This window comes from Tamandua tetradactyla, chromosome 14 (assembly GCF_023851605.1).
Source record: "Tamandua tetradactyla isolate mTamTet1 chromosome 14, mTamTet1.pri, whole genome shotgun sequence".
In the NCBI taxonomy this organism is placed as follows: domain Eukaryota; kingdom Metazoa; phylum Chordata; class Mammalia; order Pilosa; family Myrmecophagidae; genus Tamandua; species Tamandua tetradactyla.
In genome coordinates this window covers 82,470,668-82,486,296 of record NC_135340.1, presented here as the reverse complement: position 1 = coordinate 82,486,296, position 15,629 = coordinate 82,470,668, and the positions used below count along the sequence as shown (strand labels likewise).

The window sequence follows — 15,629 nt, the reverse complement described above, 5'->3', positions numbered from 1 at the left end:
GGTCTGGTCCTCCTCACTGATGGTTTCTAACACTTTAATCCTTTCCTTTGCCTCACCACTGCTTGCTGTTTCTTTGTATGTTTTGTAACCTTTCATTGGAATCTGAACATTTTTATATTTTATTGTGTTATCACTGGAATTTAGACTCTGACATATCTGTTCCTTAAGCATCTATCCAGCTAGTATTATGTCACAGCTTTCCTTGAATGCCAGGAACTAATAAAAAAAAAAGTCTTGGAAATTGACCTGTGTAAGTGCTGTCCTTCAGATCTTATTTATACCATGAGTTTAGAGAATAGCTCCAGGCCAAAGTGTAGGGGCCTCCTTGATCTTTTCTTTGCATGTGTCTTGTCTTGGGCATGTGCTTGTGGTGCTAAGAATTCCCCCATGTATACGAATTCATATGTCCCCTCTTTCCTAGGAAACAATTTCCTCCCAGTCCCAGGTACTATACTATATGTATTATAGCCTGGAATCCTTGCCTTAGGCATTGAAGCTTCAGTGCTCTACCACAACATTCTGTTGGAGAGTTCTGTGAGCTGCCTTCTATACACAGGGCAAGTTCTGGGACAGCAGGTCCCTGAGGTCCCCACCAGGCAGATTTGGCCAGCCGTACATTTCCTAGTATGTGCTTGAGGGCTACTCTCCTCCCTCCAGGACGAGGACCATTTTGGGAGTGTGGGCCTGCTCCATGCTAAGCTGGTGAGATGGGAGGGGTAGGACCAGCCAGGGTGCCATGAGAGCTTCACCACTTTTTTTTTTAATTATAATTTCTTTTTGTTAGAGAAGTTGTAAGTTTATAGAAAAATCATGTAGAAAATAAAGAGTTTTCATGTATCCCCCATTATTTTTTTTAACATTTTTTTATTGTATAATATAACATGTATACAAAGCAAAGAGAAAAAAGCAATAGTTTTCAAAGCACTCTTCAACAAGTAGATACAGGACTGATCACAGTGTTTGTGATGGGCTACCATACCATTTTCCTTCTACCTGCTCCAGAATATAGGAGGTTAGAAGGAATAAATATTTTTTTAAATTGACAAACCAAAACAACATACAAACACGAACATTCTTAGCATACAAATGTTCCATACATGGTGTACAATCAGTGACTCACAGTATCATCACATAGTAGTATATTCGTCACCATGATCATTTTTCAGAGCATCATTCTGGAAAAAGAAATAAAAAGAAAAAAGAAAAAAACTCATACATACCATACCCCTTACCCCTCCCTCTCACTGACCACTAGTATTTCCATCTACCCAATATATTTCAACCTTTGTTCACCCTGTGTTTTTATACCCTTTTCCACTCCCTTTCATTGATCACTAGTATTTCGGTCTACTCAATTTAACATTTGTTCCCCCTGTTATTTATTTATTTTTAATCCATATTTTTTACTCATCTGTCCATACCATAGAACATCAGATACACGGTTTTCACAATCACACAGTTACATTGCAAAAGCTATATCATTATACATTCATCTTCAAGAAACATGACTACTGGAACACAGCTCTACAGTTTCAGGCACTTTCCTCTAACCTCTCTAATGCACCTTAAACTAAAAAGGGAATACCTATATAATGTGTAAGAATAACCTCCAGGATAACCTCTCAACTCTGTTTGAAATCTCTCAGCCACTGGCACTTTATTTTGTCTCATTTCTCTCTTCCCCTTTTCAGTCAAAAAGGTTTTCTCAATCCCTTGTCCACCCGTTATTAACAGTTTGCATTAATGTGGTACTTTTGCTAAAATTGGTAAAAGAATATTATTATGATACTATTAACTATAATCCGTAGTTTACCTGAGGATACACTGTCTTTGTTGTACAGTCCTACGTTGTTGTTATTTTTTTCATTTTTATTGTACTAACTTATAATTCCCTCTCCTGCCATACCTTTTTTTTTTTTTTCGCATGGGCATTCACCGAAAATCGAACCCAGGTCTCATAATTCCCCCTTTTAACCAGATTCAAATATATTAATCAGAGGAGTTAATTGTATTCATGATTTTCTGCTGCCATTACCATCATCTATTACTAAAACTTTTCCATCACCTCAAACAAATTCTATACCAATTAAGCATTAACTCCCTATTCTCTATCCCCACCCCAACCCCTGATAACCTGAATTCTAGTTTCTGACTCTGTGAATGTACTTATTCTAATTGTTTCAGATCAATGAAATCATATAATGTTTGTCCTTCATGTTGCTTCTATTTGGGGAGGAGGGGGAGGCAGAGTACATGGACTGGAAATCAAACCTGGGTCTCCCACATGGCAGGCAAGAATTCTACCACTGAACTATCCTTGCACCCCTCATATTGCTTTTTTTTTTTTTCTTTTGCGTGGGCAGGCACTAGGAAACGAACCTGGGTCTCCAGCATGGCAGGTGAGAACTCTGCCTGCTTAGCCACCATGGTCCGCCCTCTCATACTGCTTTTAAGTGGCCTTTTACTTGATTCAGTGCTCACCTTATCACTGCAGTCCTTTAACTGTTTTCTAGAGCTTTGAGAAAGATGTTTCTGCTAATTCTTGCTGTTTATGCAAAGCTCCTGAGGGGAGAACAGGACCTGAAACATGTCACTGCCATTTGATGAGGGTAGGACCTGTGTTTTCTACTCCTTTTAATTGTGGCTCCTAAGCTCCTTGTTACTCAGGCTCCAGCTGTAGAGTCATCCTTGACTTACCTGGGCTAACTTCAGTGTTTCAGAAATATCTCTCAAGTAATCTGTTCTGTGCCAGGCATAGGGGGTAAAAGAGTTAGCAGGAGTTGCTCAAAGTCTGGTGGAATGAGGAGTAATTAACACAGACTGGCATAGGACCAGAGTTAGCCTGGAGGAGGGGATGGTTAGCATTGCCTGGAGGACTCAGGAAAATCTTCACAAATCATCACTTCAGCTGTGTTTTAAAGGAGAAGAGAAATTTGCTGAGCCGATAAGGGCAGAAAAGGCATCTTGGGCAAATGGAGCATTGTAGAAATGAAAGAAACTGGAAGATAGAGTGTGGGGATGGGTGGGAGGGGGAAGATAGTAGGTTAGAGGTGAGCAGGGGCTGGCGTAGGATAGGTCTCCTACGGATGTGTGAGAGCTAGGATTTTATCCTGCAAACACTGGAAAGCCAATGAAGGGGAGTGATGTGATTGAATCCCTCTGGCCACAGTGAGAACAGTAAACTTGGTATTCTAGGTAACTGGTCCCCCCTACAGTTGTGCAATACAGCCATAATCCAGTTGGAAGAGAATAAATTTGCATTTAAATAACTATGGAGTGTGGATTTGAAAGGTCAGGATTATGGTCAAGTCTTCTGTGATACTCCTGGGATATGTGAAGAACTAGGGCAGTGGCTTGGAATGGACAGGATGGGATCCAAGCAGAAGATAATTAGGAGGTAGAATCAGCAGTATTTGGATATGAAAATAAGGGAAACCCTAGAGTTGAAAATGATCCCATGTTTATAACCTGGACTGCTGAATGAAAGGTGGTGCTATTAATAAAAGATAAGAAGAGGAAGAGTAGCTTCAGGAAGAAAATATTTTGTGCATGTTGAGTTTGTCCCTATAAGTTGCAGGAAGAGCTGTGTAGAGACAATGCCTGCAGGAGTCTAGAGTTCAAAAGAGAGGATGGGGTTGGAGATAGAACTATAAGTTATAAGTACATAGTTAAAATGGTGATAATGAGGGAAATTGCTTAGGGCAATGGTTTCATGTGTCATGAAACATTACTCTTTTGATTTTTTCCCAATCATCTAAAATTAAAGAACAACATTCTTAACTCAGAATTTACAGAAATAAGTTGGTGGCCTATAGTTTACTGACCCCTAAGCTAGGAGTTTTAAAGCTCACTTAGGCTCAAGAGACATAACTGTGGTTCCAAACAAGACAAAGAACTGAAATCTCTGAATAAAGCTGGAAGGTAGACAGTCTGCCCTCTCAGAAAGAGGATAACAAGGAAAATTTTACCCATTGTTACTACCTGGTTTTCTAGGTATAAAAAAAGTTAAAAAGTGCCCTATGAGAAAATATAGCCTATGTCTTTTAGTATGCAACATGTCCACTACACATGCGGATGTAGAGAACTTCTAGAAGCTAATATAATGACTCTCTAGCAATAATTCCACGACTCAGAGTGAAAAGAAAAATCAAACCCCCTTGAAAATGAGCTTACAAGGGAAAAAAATCACAAGGAAATAATCCCCTTAGAGGCAAGTCCAACAGGAAGATTAGTACCTTAAGAACTTAATTTGAAAAAGGCAGTATAATGAATGTTTTAAATGATTAAAGAGTTTTAAGAAGGGATGGAAATTAAGAGGAAAGAGGAGGACACCATGAATGAAGGGTCATTTGAGTTTGACAAGAGATTATTGGTGACTTACAAGGAATAGCTTCAGTTGAATGGCCAACCAGGAGTTGAGTTGAGAAGTGAATTAGAAATGAGGAAATGAAGACAGTATAAGCTTGGCTGTGAACAGGAGAGAAATGGAGCAGTAATTGGAGGAAAAAGTAATTGGAGGGCAGAAGAAATTCTTTTTGTTTATTTATGAATGTGTATTTTCACATGGAGATTACTCACCGCTTACATCTGGCCCCTCCCTGTGGCATTTCTGCCTTCATTCTGGCTTTTCACTCCCACTGTTCTTGCTCTGTTCTTGACTTTTCCCTTAGAACAGGGCTCAGCTAACGACAGGCCATGGGCCAAACTGACCTAATGCCTATTTTTGTAAATAAGGATTTTTTTTTGGAACACAGCCATGCTCACTGATTTTACCTCTTGTTTACGCTTGCTTTCACACTACAATGGCAGAGTTGAGTAGGTAAGACAGAGACTGTGTGGCCTACGAAGTCTGAAAATATTTACTGTCTGACCTGTTACAAAAGGTTTGTCAACCCCTGACCTAGTGTATTGTGATGTTTTTCACCAAAGATATGTGTCCATATTCTAAGATGGTAGCATTCAGATTCCTTTCTGATCTGACTTCCAACTGAGCAACACTTGGCTTGTTCTGTATTTCCTTGTTAAGTTTATTCTTCATTCAAATTGAACTGCTGTTTACTGTGCGCTGTATACATGCTGCACTTTTCTTTCTCTGAGTCTGTTGTTCTTTTTAATGGGGATAATATAACAGCTAGCATTTTATTGAATTTAACTTTGTGCCAAACACTGTGCTAGAACCTTGCAATTAAATGTACTATCTCATTTAATTCTTACAGCAGTCTGGATTGGCATTATGATAGCAAATAATAATGAAACATACTCTAGGGGGTTGTTGAGAGAATTTATTGAGCGAGTATATATAAGGTCCACATTCGTGGACACAATAATGATCAGTACAGTTTGTTTTGTTGTTGTTTTTTTTACTGTGCATGTTTTTATCAAAGCAGAACATACAGAAATAGTACCAAGTTTATCCCAATCCTTCTCTATTCCTAATTCTGTTCTAAAGACAACCACTTTTGACTCTTAAGTTGTTCCTTTTAGTATTTATTTACATTTCTAAACAATATAACTATTATTAGCTTTATATGTATATGCTTGACTTTTTTTTCCATTTTAAATGTCATTTGGTCTTTTTAAAGATGACTACTTAGCTCTCTTACCAATGCTACCACCTCTACCTCCTGCAACAAGCACATTTTCCCTTTTTCTGTCCTCCCATTATGGTTATACATTTTCTTTGGTTAAATCAGTATTCAGTCCTTGTTAGATGATATAATGTTATTTACAGCCAAGCTATGTGGTATGTTTCCATTCTTATGCAGCCTTCTGTTTCTACCATAGTTATTAGTTGTTTTTTTATTTTCTGTGTACCTATCACTCATTCCTACCTATGTAAAAATCTTAATACAGGTAGATACCTTCATCAGTTATTCTGTCACTTTTTTTTTTTCAGAGTTCCCTCCACCCTCCTGTTTTATAATGAAGTGGTTGTTTTCCATGCATTTTGCATAGCTATCACCTGAGGCCTCCCTTTACATCTGTCCTATGTCTCTCCTGTTTCACAGCTCCTTCTGAGAAAGGGGTACATGAGAAGTAAATATTTTGAGATTTTACCTATTTGGAAATGTCTTTATTTCGTCCCTTGTTTTTGAGGGTTAGGTTGGATATAGAGTTCTAGGTTGGAAGTCAATTTCTCTCAGTATTTTGAAGCTTTGTTCTGTTGTCTCTTTTGGTTTCCAGTGTTGCTGCTGAGAGTCTGGTGCCATGACTCCCAGGCCTTTGACTCAGACCTGAACTTTCCTCTGTACCGTTTGAGGATCTTCTTTGGGTCTCTGGTGTTCAGGATTTCCAGAAGGATATCTCTAGTTGTTAGTCCCTTCATTCATTGTGGAGGCCCTCTCCATCTGACAACTCACGTATTTCAGTCCTGGGAATGTGAATTATTATGTTGATTTTCTCCCTATTCTCTGTTCTCCCTTTCTAGAATCCATATTTGCATATGTGTATATAATTTATATTTTCCTACCCATTTTTCTTTTTACTCTGCCTTCTGGAAGGTATCCTCACTTTACCTTGCAACTGTTTAATTTTTAATTTTTGCTATCATATTTCTTATACCTAAGAGTCTCCTGTTCTGTTTTTCATAGATGCATTATTTTCTATCTGCTAAGCCAGTTACCACAATTATATTATCCAAATAATTATAGATAGTACAAGATAGACTAGACTTTGGTTTCAGAATAGAGGAAGTAGGATAGGATCTGGACCTGGAATACAGGTAAATTGGGGTAGGTGAGGAATGACAATGTTAAGAGTGGTGGAAAAAGTATTGGCTTTGGAATCAGGAAGACCCAGAGGCAGATCTTACCTGAGTCATTTACTATGAAATCTTGTGTAAGTCCAGCTTGTATTAGACCTATTTCCTCATCTTTAATGGGATAATAAAATCTACTCTCTAGGGTTACTATAGAAGAGAAATTGTATATTTAAAGTGTCTCAGAGTTAGAATTTTATAAATAGTCTCCATTCTGTAAGTTCTTTAAAGTTAGAAAATATGCCTTATCTCTAGCCACAATTCCTAGCACAGTGCTTGGTATAGTGGGGTCTTACTGTAGATATTGATGAAGGAGTGAAGTGAATGAATGAATTTGCAAGGGAAAGTTTCCCAGGCAAATTAAGTAACAGAAATAAAGGCAGGGAATTTGGAAATGAGCTTGTGGAGAGGACTATTAGGATCTTGGCCTAACTAAAAAGGTTTATATATTGACAGGTATTGATTGGAAATACTTCTGGAGAGTTGAGCCAAAACTTTTTGAGGGGGTGTGATGGTAGTAGCATGAAGCCAATATAAGCTATTTTAATTAATGCTCAAATCAGGCTAGAGAGCTCATGGCCTGATTCTAGTTTTCAACATAAAAATTTGGGCAAGGGAATTGAGCTCCATGAGCTTGTGGGAAAATGATCAAGCTCTTCCAGCCTCAGAAAATGGTAATAATAAGGATAAAAATGAGCCATAAGATGTTAGCATGCTTTGTGAATTTGTGACAGGGTTGTGTTTTTTTTAAAGGAAAAAAACTGTAGTAACTTTCATTGCATGAGAAATACATGATGCGTTTACATTCCAATACTTGTTCTTAGTACATGGCTTTGTAGCCAACCAAATGCCTAAGTCAAAATCTGTAGTAATCATTGTTGTCTCTCTCTCTCCCTACCTATCTGAGTACCTATCTACTTTTGCCATATCCTTCCCATTGACAAGTCCTTGCAACTCTGCCTCCAAAACTTGTCATGAGTCTTTTTCTCTTCACCATCTCTACTCAGGGCTCAGACTGTTGTGAGACAAATGAAACATTTGCCTCGGGCATGAAATTTGAGAGAATACCAACAACTCTGTAATCAAGATAAATAATGTTTTAATGCAGTATTTTTACAAGTCAAAATTAATGCCACAAAAAAATTTAAAAAGTAAAGAATAAAATTATGCCAAAAATCCATGGTGGAAAAATATCAAAATAAATACAGGATCCGACTTGGCACTTACATGACTCAGCTTATTTGGTCACTGTAATCTCATCCCTGGAACCAATAAAAATTTACAAAAATAGGCTGCCCATCTGTGAACTACAATTTGTCAATTTAGGTTTTTTTTTTTTTTAGTACTACACTAAAATATTATCTTGAGTTCTGAAATTTTTTGTGCCCCCTTATCTGTTGTTTTTAGAAAATGTTTTTTCATATTTCATCTTCTCTGCATTTATAACATAATTCATTTTCTTCCAATGCCACAAACTATATTACAAATGGAAGCTGGTGCTGCTGCTTATCAAAATACATGACAGTCGATGTTTTATATAAAACCATTTAATATGCTAACTTGTTCCCTCAAACTTTTTTTTTTCTTGGCCTGGTTAAAAAAATGCTGCAAATATTTACAGCATTTTCTTCTGTTAGTGAAGTCTTACAAATGGAAAAAGGGAATATTATGGACAGACCATGTAAAACATGAGACAATATCAGAGGTTCCTCTCTGTGCTAGTCTTTTTTTCCTTTGAATACAGTACTGAAAATACCCATCATACCTTGTCATTCTAATCTATTCTGTTCACATTTTAAGTCCCATTTTCTCTAAGTAATCTATGTGCCAATAGGAAACAGAAAGTAAAGGCCGCTTTGCACTGGGTCTTCTTTCAGAAAGAAGCTTGGAGAAAAATGCTTAACAGAGAGGAGTTAAAATCAGAACAGATAGTCTGGTCAGAGCAATGAGGCAACATTTTGATGTACAACCTTGCTTGGTCAGCAGTCTTTATAATTAGTAGTTTTAGAATGTGGGGTGATTTTAAAAGATCTGGATAAAAATGGTAAAGGAAAACAAAGAGCCAAATATGACTGTTTTAAATGACACCAAAAAATATAAAATATTTGTTACTACAACTACTACACAGACCCAAGAACTGAAGATAAGAAAAAAAAAATCTGTTTGCAGTGCTTATTCAAGCTTGTGTGACAGTTTTGTTGGCTGAGGATACAGGTACAAAGACAGAAAACCCTGCTCATCCACACAGCAGTAAAAACGACATGGCTTTGCAATAAACTATTAAGCCATTGGGTGGGGTTTGTTTCATCAATGAAAGTATTTCTTCTTTTCCCTTCATCCTTAATTTGGCTATTTACAATTTTCCTTTTTAATTTCTTTAATAGCTAGACCTATGCTATCCAATACAGTAGCCATAGTCATATGAGGCTTATTTAAATTTAAGTGAAATTAAACAAAATTTAAAACTCAGATCCTTAGTCACATTAGCTACATGTCAGGTATTCAGTAGCTACGTGGGCTAGTGGCTATCATATTGGACAGCACAGATATAGAACATTTCCGTCATTACAGAAAGTTCTTTTGGGCAGGGCTGGGCTAAAACAGAATTGTAGTAGGTGTGTATACACACGCACATACGTGCATGTACAGTACTAAAGTTTTATATTTATTAGCTTATCCTTTCTAGCCTTAATTTATAAAGCTAATGAGTAAAACTTGTTTCTTTAAAAACATTAAGCTGTTTTTCACTTATGCAGGCCTCATGATGGTTTACTTTCCTACATCAATGGCTTGCCACTGAACAGATTCCCCGACCTGAACAAATTAATGGATTTTCTTAATTAGGGAAGTAACAGGATGTAACAGATTGAGTGATTTAAAAACAGCTTGTACCTTAATTGGAAATGTACTTGATTGTGTTCTGCCAAATGTCAGTTCAAAAATGTCTTTTCCTTTTAAGATGCTAAAGAGAACCCTTATGGCGAGGATGACAATAAGAGTCCCTTCCCCCTGCAGCCCAAAAACAAACGCAGTTATGCCCAGAATGTGACTGTTTGGATCAAACCCAGTGGCCTGCAGGTACCATTTCCATTCACATTGCCTTCCGCTAGGGGCAGGGGCGGTTGGGTGGGTGGAGGCAGGGGAGGGATGCAGGCCGAGGGATTCTAGTAGGCAAGCAGATATTTGGTTTGATTTTCCTTCCCTCTGATACTTAGTAATTCATTTCCATCTAATATTTTGAGCTAGCCTGCAGTAAAACACATATATAACAAAGTCATTTTTAAAAAAATGTAAAGTAACAAGAACCATATAGAGGATGAGGGGAACTATTATGCCAAGAACCCGAGGTAAAATGATCATATCATTTGAACAGTTTGGCTCCAAGCTGCCTGCTGCCAAGATCAAAAAGTAAACTTGGGTCATATAGTTTTTCCTGTCTGATAAAAGGAAGCATGTCAGTCCTTCTAGAGAGACATTTTCTTGATATTGATTTTTTTTCTTTTGAGGTGAAAGTCACATAATATGCAATTAACTATTTTTAAAGTGTTTGATTCAGTGGCATTTAGTGCATTCACAGTGTTGTGCAGTGGCCACTTACTAGATTCAGAACTCTAGATTCACCCCAAAAGAATACCCCATTCCCATTTAGCCCATTCCTGCCCCCACCCCCAATTGCCTGGCACCTTCTTATTGTTTTTTCCTTGTGGATTTGCCTATTCCACAACAGCTGCACCATTTTACATTCCCACCAGCAGTGTTCCTTTTTTTCCACATCTTCATCAACAAAAAGACACATCTTCCACATCTTCATCAAAAATAACTTAGTTTTTTTTTTTAGTAATAGCCATCCAGATTGGTGCAAAGTGGCATCTGATTGTGGTTTTTACTTGCATTTCCTTAATGACCAGTGATGTTGAACATCTTTTTTATGTGCTTATTTGCCATTTGTATATCTTCTTTGGAGAAATGTCCATTTCAAGTCCTTTATCCAATTTTTTATTAGATTATCTTTTTGTTGTTATTTATATATTCTGTATGTTAAATCCTGGTCAAATATATAATTTTCAGATCTTTCCTCCCATACTGTTGGTTGTCTTTCACTTTCTTGATAATGTCCTTTGATGCACAAATGTTCTTAATTTTATTAAGTCCAATTTATTATTTTTTCGTTAAATCTAAGACTTCATTGCCAAATCTGAGAGCCTGAAAATTTGCCCCTCTGTTTTCTTCTACTAGGTTTATGAATTTAGCATTTTGCATGTAAGTCACTAACCTATTTTGAGATAATTTTTGTATATGGAGTGAGATGGAATCTTTTTTTTTTTTTTTTTTTTTTTTTTGCTTGTGGTTATCTAGTTGTCCCAGCACCAGCTGTTGAAGAGAAGAGACAACTATTTTTCCCCCATTGAATAGTCTTAGCACCCTTGTCAAATATCAGTTGGCCCTAGGTGTTCGGGTTTATTTGTAGATTCTAAATTCTTTACCATTGATCTGTATGTCTGTCAGTACCGTGTTGTTTTGATTACTATAGCTTTGTAGTAAGTTTTGAAATAGGAAAAGTGTGAGCCCTTCAACTTTGTTTCTCTTTTTCAATTTTGTTTTGGCTGGATGTTATTTATAACAACAGTTTTGAAAAAGATGCCAAAGTCTCAATATGAGAAAAAAAAAGCAGCTTCATACGATTATTTCTTCCATCATATAGAATCCAAGTCATAGCATTAAAATGTAATTCAACAAAAACACTTTTAAATTGGAAGTTAAGATACTTCCTTATTATCAAGGTATGCTACTTTCAGGCAGGATACTCAGTGACATTTCTCCTTCCTTTGACATAAAGTCATTTATACCTGTTTTGCAAAACTCACTTCTTGAGCCTTTTTTCCCTTCTTTTGAACATCTTAGCTTTTCTTTGTTCTTTTCCAATGAGTCCATCCTAAGCCCAATGAGAAGAGTAGTCAGGCCAACTGACCACAAAAGTAGCCTTGTTGATTGCATTGTCTCTTCCAGCCAGCCCCCATTCCACAAAGACTGAACTACATTTTATGTGGCTAAGGGGATAGGGGCTTCTCTTCCTTGAAAATCAGGTTCTCCCGCTTTCTTGCTGTCTCTGACCCTGGCACTTCCCTGTTAGAAGGATAATTAGAATCACTTCCATCACCAGATGTAATTGAAATTTTTTTTACTTTTTTATTGTATAGTAAAACATATGAACAAAGCAAAGAAATAAAAAAGCAATGGTTTTCAAAGCACTCTTCAACAAGTGGTTACAAGAGAGATCCCAGAGTTTGTCATGGACCAACACAAGATCCTCTCAGATTTTTCCTTCTAGCTGCTCTAGATATAGGAGGCTAGAAGACTTAAATATTTTTTTATCATCAACTGTCAACTTTTTTTGTGAAAAATAACATATATGCAAAAAAGCATACATTTCAAAGCACAGCACACAATTAGTTGTAGAACATATTTCAGAGTTCAACATGAGTTTCAATTCCACAATTTTAGGTTTTTACTTCTAGCAGCTCTAAGATACTCGACACTAAAAAAGATATCAGTTTACTGATTCAGCAGTCATCTTCATTTGTTAAATCCTATCTTCTCTTTATAACTCCACCATCACCTTTGATCTTTCCATCCCTCTCTTCAGGGGTATTTGGGCTATGGCCATTCTAACTTTTTCATGTTGAAAGGGGCTGTCGATATGGGGTAGGGAGATGGGAGTATCTGATGTTCCGGAGAGGCTGGGCCCTCTAGGTTTCAGGAAAGGGTCCTCATCTTGACACTCTAGCTCTGTTCTTATTTTCATTTCTACATTTAGAACCATCCTTTTGTATCCCCCTCCCCCGTTTTTCATCACAGAATTCTAATGTTGAGATTTTTTTTACCCTTAATAGACAGATGTACAGAAGATTTTAAGAAATGCAAGGAAACTACCTGAGAAAACACAGACATTCTATAAGGTGAGAAAGTAAGAATTACAGTGGGAGAGGGTATACCCTAGGGATTTGTTTTAAAAATAAATGATTCACTATAGTAAGTGTGAGGGTAGCAGAGTGAACATGGACAAGGATTAAGAAGTATAGGATTTGTGCTTAAGTTTTTTATCAATAAAATCAGAAGAAATAGGTCCCTCCCAGCCCTAAAATCCAAGAATTTGAAGTGTCTTGGTTCTGTATATCAAAAGAGCTTCTTTGTGTTGGTGTATCTGTGAATGGCTGAGAAGACAAGCTGAAAGGACTTTGGGGTCTTAGCCCTTGACCCTTCCCACTCCTGTATGAGTATTCAGTTCAACCACGGGTAAACTGTGTACTTGACTTCATGTGATAGTGAATTGTCTAGAACATTCTTATTGTACCAGACAAGTTGCTTCCAGGACTAACTTCTAAAATTACATTTATGAATTGCAAAGGAGTTGGCTCTTCAAAATCATACCCAGCTAATGGAACCATTGGTGGAGAGAATAAAGTTACAAGGGGTGGGGTAGACTAGGGGGCATTTAGGCTCCCTCTCTTTTCTCCCCCTGTCCTTCTGGTATTTAGCTGAACTGAAGTGGCAGTATAAGGTATTCTGTATTGTTAGTGTCCTAGCTGGTGTCCTACCTTGCTAATCTTAAAATATGGTAAACACAGCCAGCCTCAGGCTAGTATATCTTCTGGAGAACATATGCGATACTTTACTCATTACCCTTATATCACTGTTGTCTTCAAACCTAATTATGTAGCAAGCTAAAGTCAATCAAGAGTAGCTTTAATCATGAACAGTAAATAAAGAAGTATTTGCAAAGTCCCCTTGGGGAAATGGTGAGAAAGGGGGAAAATTCAGCTTCCCCATTTGGAAAATTCCTGATATACTCGCAAGCAGTGGGGACAACCAACTCAATAGGCTGAGCCCTCAATCTTGGGGTTTATTCATGTGAAACTTATCCCCGCAAAGGATAGGCTAAGCCTACTTAAAGTTAGGCCTAAGAGTCACCCCCAGAGAACCTCTTTTGTTGCTCAGATATGGCTTATCTCTCAGCCAACATGGCAAGCAAACTCACTGCCTCCCCCTCTCTGCGTGGGACTTGACTCCCAGGGGTGTAAACCTCCCTGGCAGTGTAGGTCAGAAATCCTAGAATGAGCTGGGACTCAGCATCAAGGGATTGAGAAAACCTCGACCAAAAGGGGGAAGAGAGAAATGAGACAAAATAAAGTGTCAGTGTCTGAGAGATTCCAAACAGAGTCAAGAGATTATCCTGGAGGTTATTCTTACGCGTTATATAGATATCCCCTTTTTAGTTTAGGATGTATTAGAGTGGTAGAGGGAAGTGCCTGGAACTATAGAACTGTGTTCCAGTAGCCATGTTTCTTGAAGATAAATGTATAATGATATAGCTTTCGCAGTGTGACTATGTGATTGTGAAAACCGTGTGTTTTATGCTCCTTTTATCTACAGTATGGACAGATGAGTAAAAAAATGTGGATTAAAAATAAATAAGTAATAGGGGGAACAAATGTTAAAACAAATTGAGTAGATTGAAATACTAGTGATCAATGAAAGGGAGTGGTAAGGGGTATAGAAAAAAAAATAGGGGGACAGGGTAGGCAACAGTGGCTCAGTGGCAGAGTTCTCACCTGCCATGCCACAGATGCAGGTTCTGTTCCCGGTGCCTGCCCATGTGAAAAAATAATAATAATAGGTGAAAATACATTGGGTAGGTGGAAATACTAGTGGTCAATGAGAGGGAGGGGTAAGGAGTATGGTATGTATGTATTTTTTCTTTTTCTTTCTTTTTCTGGAGTGATGCAAATGTTCTAAAAAATGATCATGGTGATGAATATACTACTCTGTGATGATATTGTGAGCCACTGATTGCACACCAAGTATGGAATGTTTGTATGTTAAGAATGTTTGTGTTGTATGTTGTTTATCAATAAAAACATTAGAAAAAAACAAAAAGAGTAGTTTTAATCAAAGTTCAACCAGAGAGCTTCTCAATCGGCCAAATCCTTCCCTAACTGAAGCCCATAATCTGCACAGGCCTTTAATTAACACTCTTGGCTGCACAGGCCGTCTTTCCTTGCAGAGCTTTCTACACACACTCATTAGCTGTCTAATCAAGATGACACCTTTGTACTTTAGCCTTCTGCAGTTTCCACTAGGTAACAGATAATAGTAGAGGTAGTCAGAGAGCCCCATTTCTCTTTTAGGTTCTATATAATCCTACATATTTGAGCTAGCTAGAGCCTCTGGCACCTGACTGCTTCAGTCCACTGCAGTGGGCAAGACAGGTTTTATCATCTTCATTTTAAAATGAAAGCTATATCATTTTATAAATCTTCATTTTATAAACTGATACTCAGAGAGGCTACATGACTTGCCAGATAACACTAAGTGATTGATCAAGGGCCACTCTATATTTCTTTGCTTGTCTGTCATCCATACTTCAGTAGTCTCTCTGGCCAGACATCTGACTCCTCCATGGCCTCCAAATATGTTCATTGTCATTCAATCTGAAAGCCATTCCAAAAGGCACCAGAGACTAAGAGTCTTCTGAGATTTGGGGCAAGCCTTTTCCATTCCTGAATAAGAGGGGGAAAAGTTATGCCTTCAAAGTTATAAGGAATAAGTGACATGATATATGCAAGGTGCCTGAAACTACATTTGGCATAAACTGTGGTGATGACCTATTTAAGGTCATTACTGTCTTCCTTATCTCACTTTCTGACCACCTGTATGAGAACCACTTCCCAGTCATGTCATCATATTCTCTTAATGATGTCTCTGTATAAATATTTGTTCTCATATAAAAATGCTCACTAACGTTTGGGGTCAAGGAGGACTTATTCTAAATATAGCTAACACTTAGAAAGTATATGGATGAGGAGAACCCATA

General features: G+C 37.6%; 1 protein-coding gene across 3 annotated transcripts in view; it reads left to right on the top strand.

The window, feature by feature from the left end:
* The window catches only part of INTS14 (integrator complex subunit 14), a 66,975-nt gene that overhangs the window by 44,353 nt on the left and 6,993 nt on the right, over positions 1–15,629 (top strand). For all 3 annotated transcript variants that reach the window (XM_077128264.1, XM_077128265.1, XM_077128263.1), the window contains 2 exons: positions 9,717–9,835; positions 12,649–12,714. In XM_077128264.1, the coding sequence (XP_076984379.1) occupies positions 9,717–9,835; positions 12,649–12,714 (185 nt within the window). The remainder of the gene's footprint in view (positions 1–9,716; positions 9,836–12,648; positions 12,715–15,629) is intronic.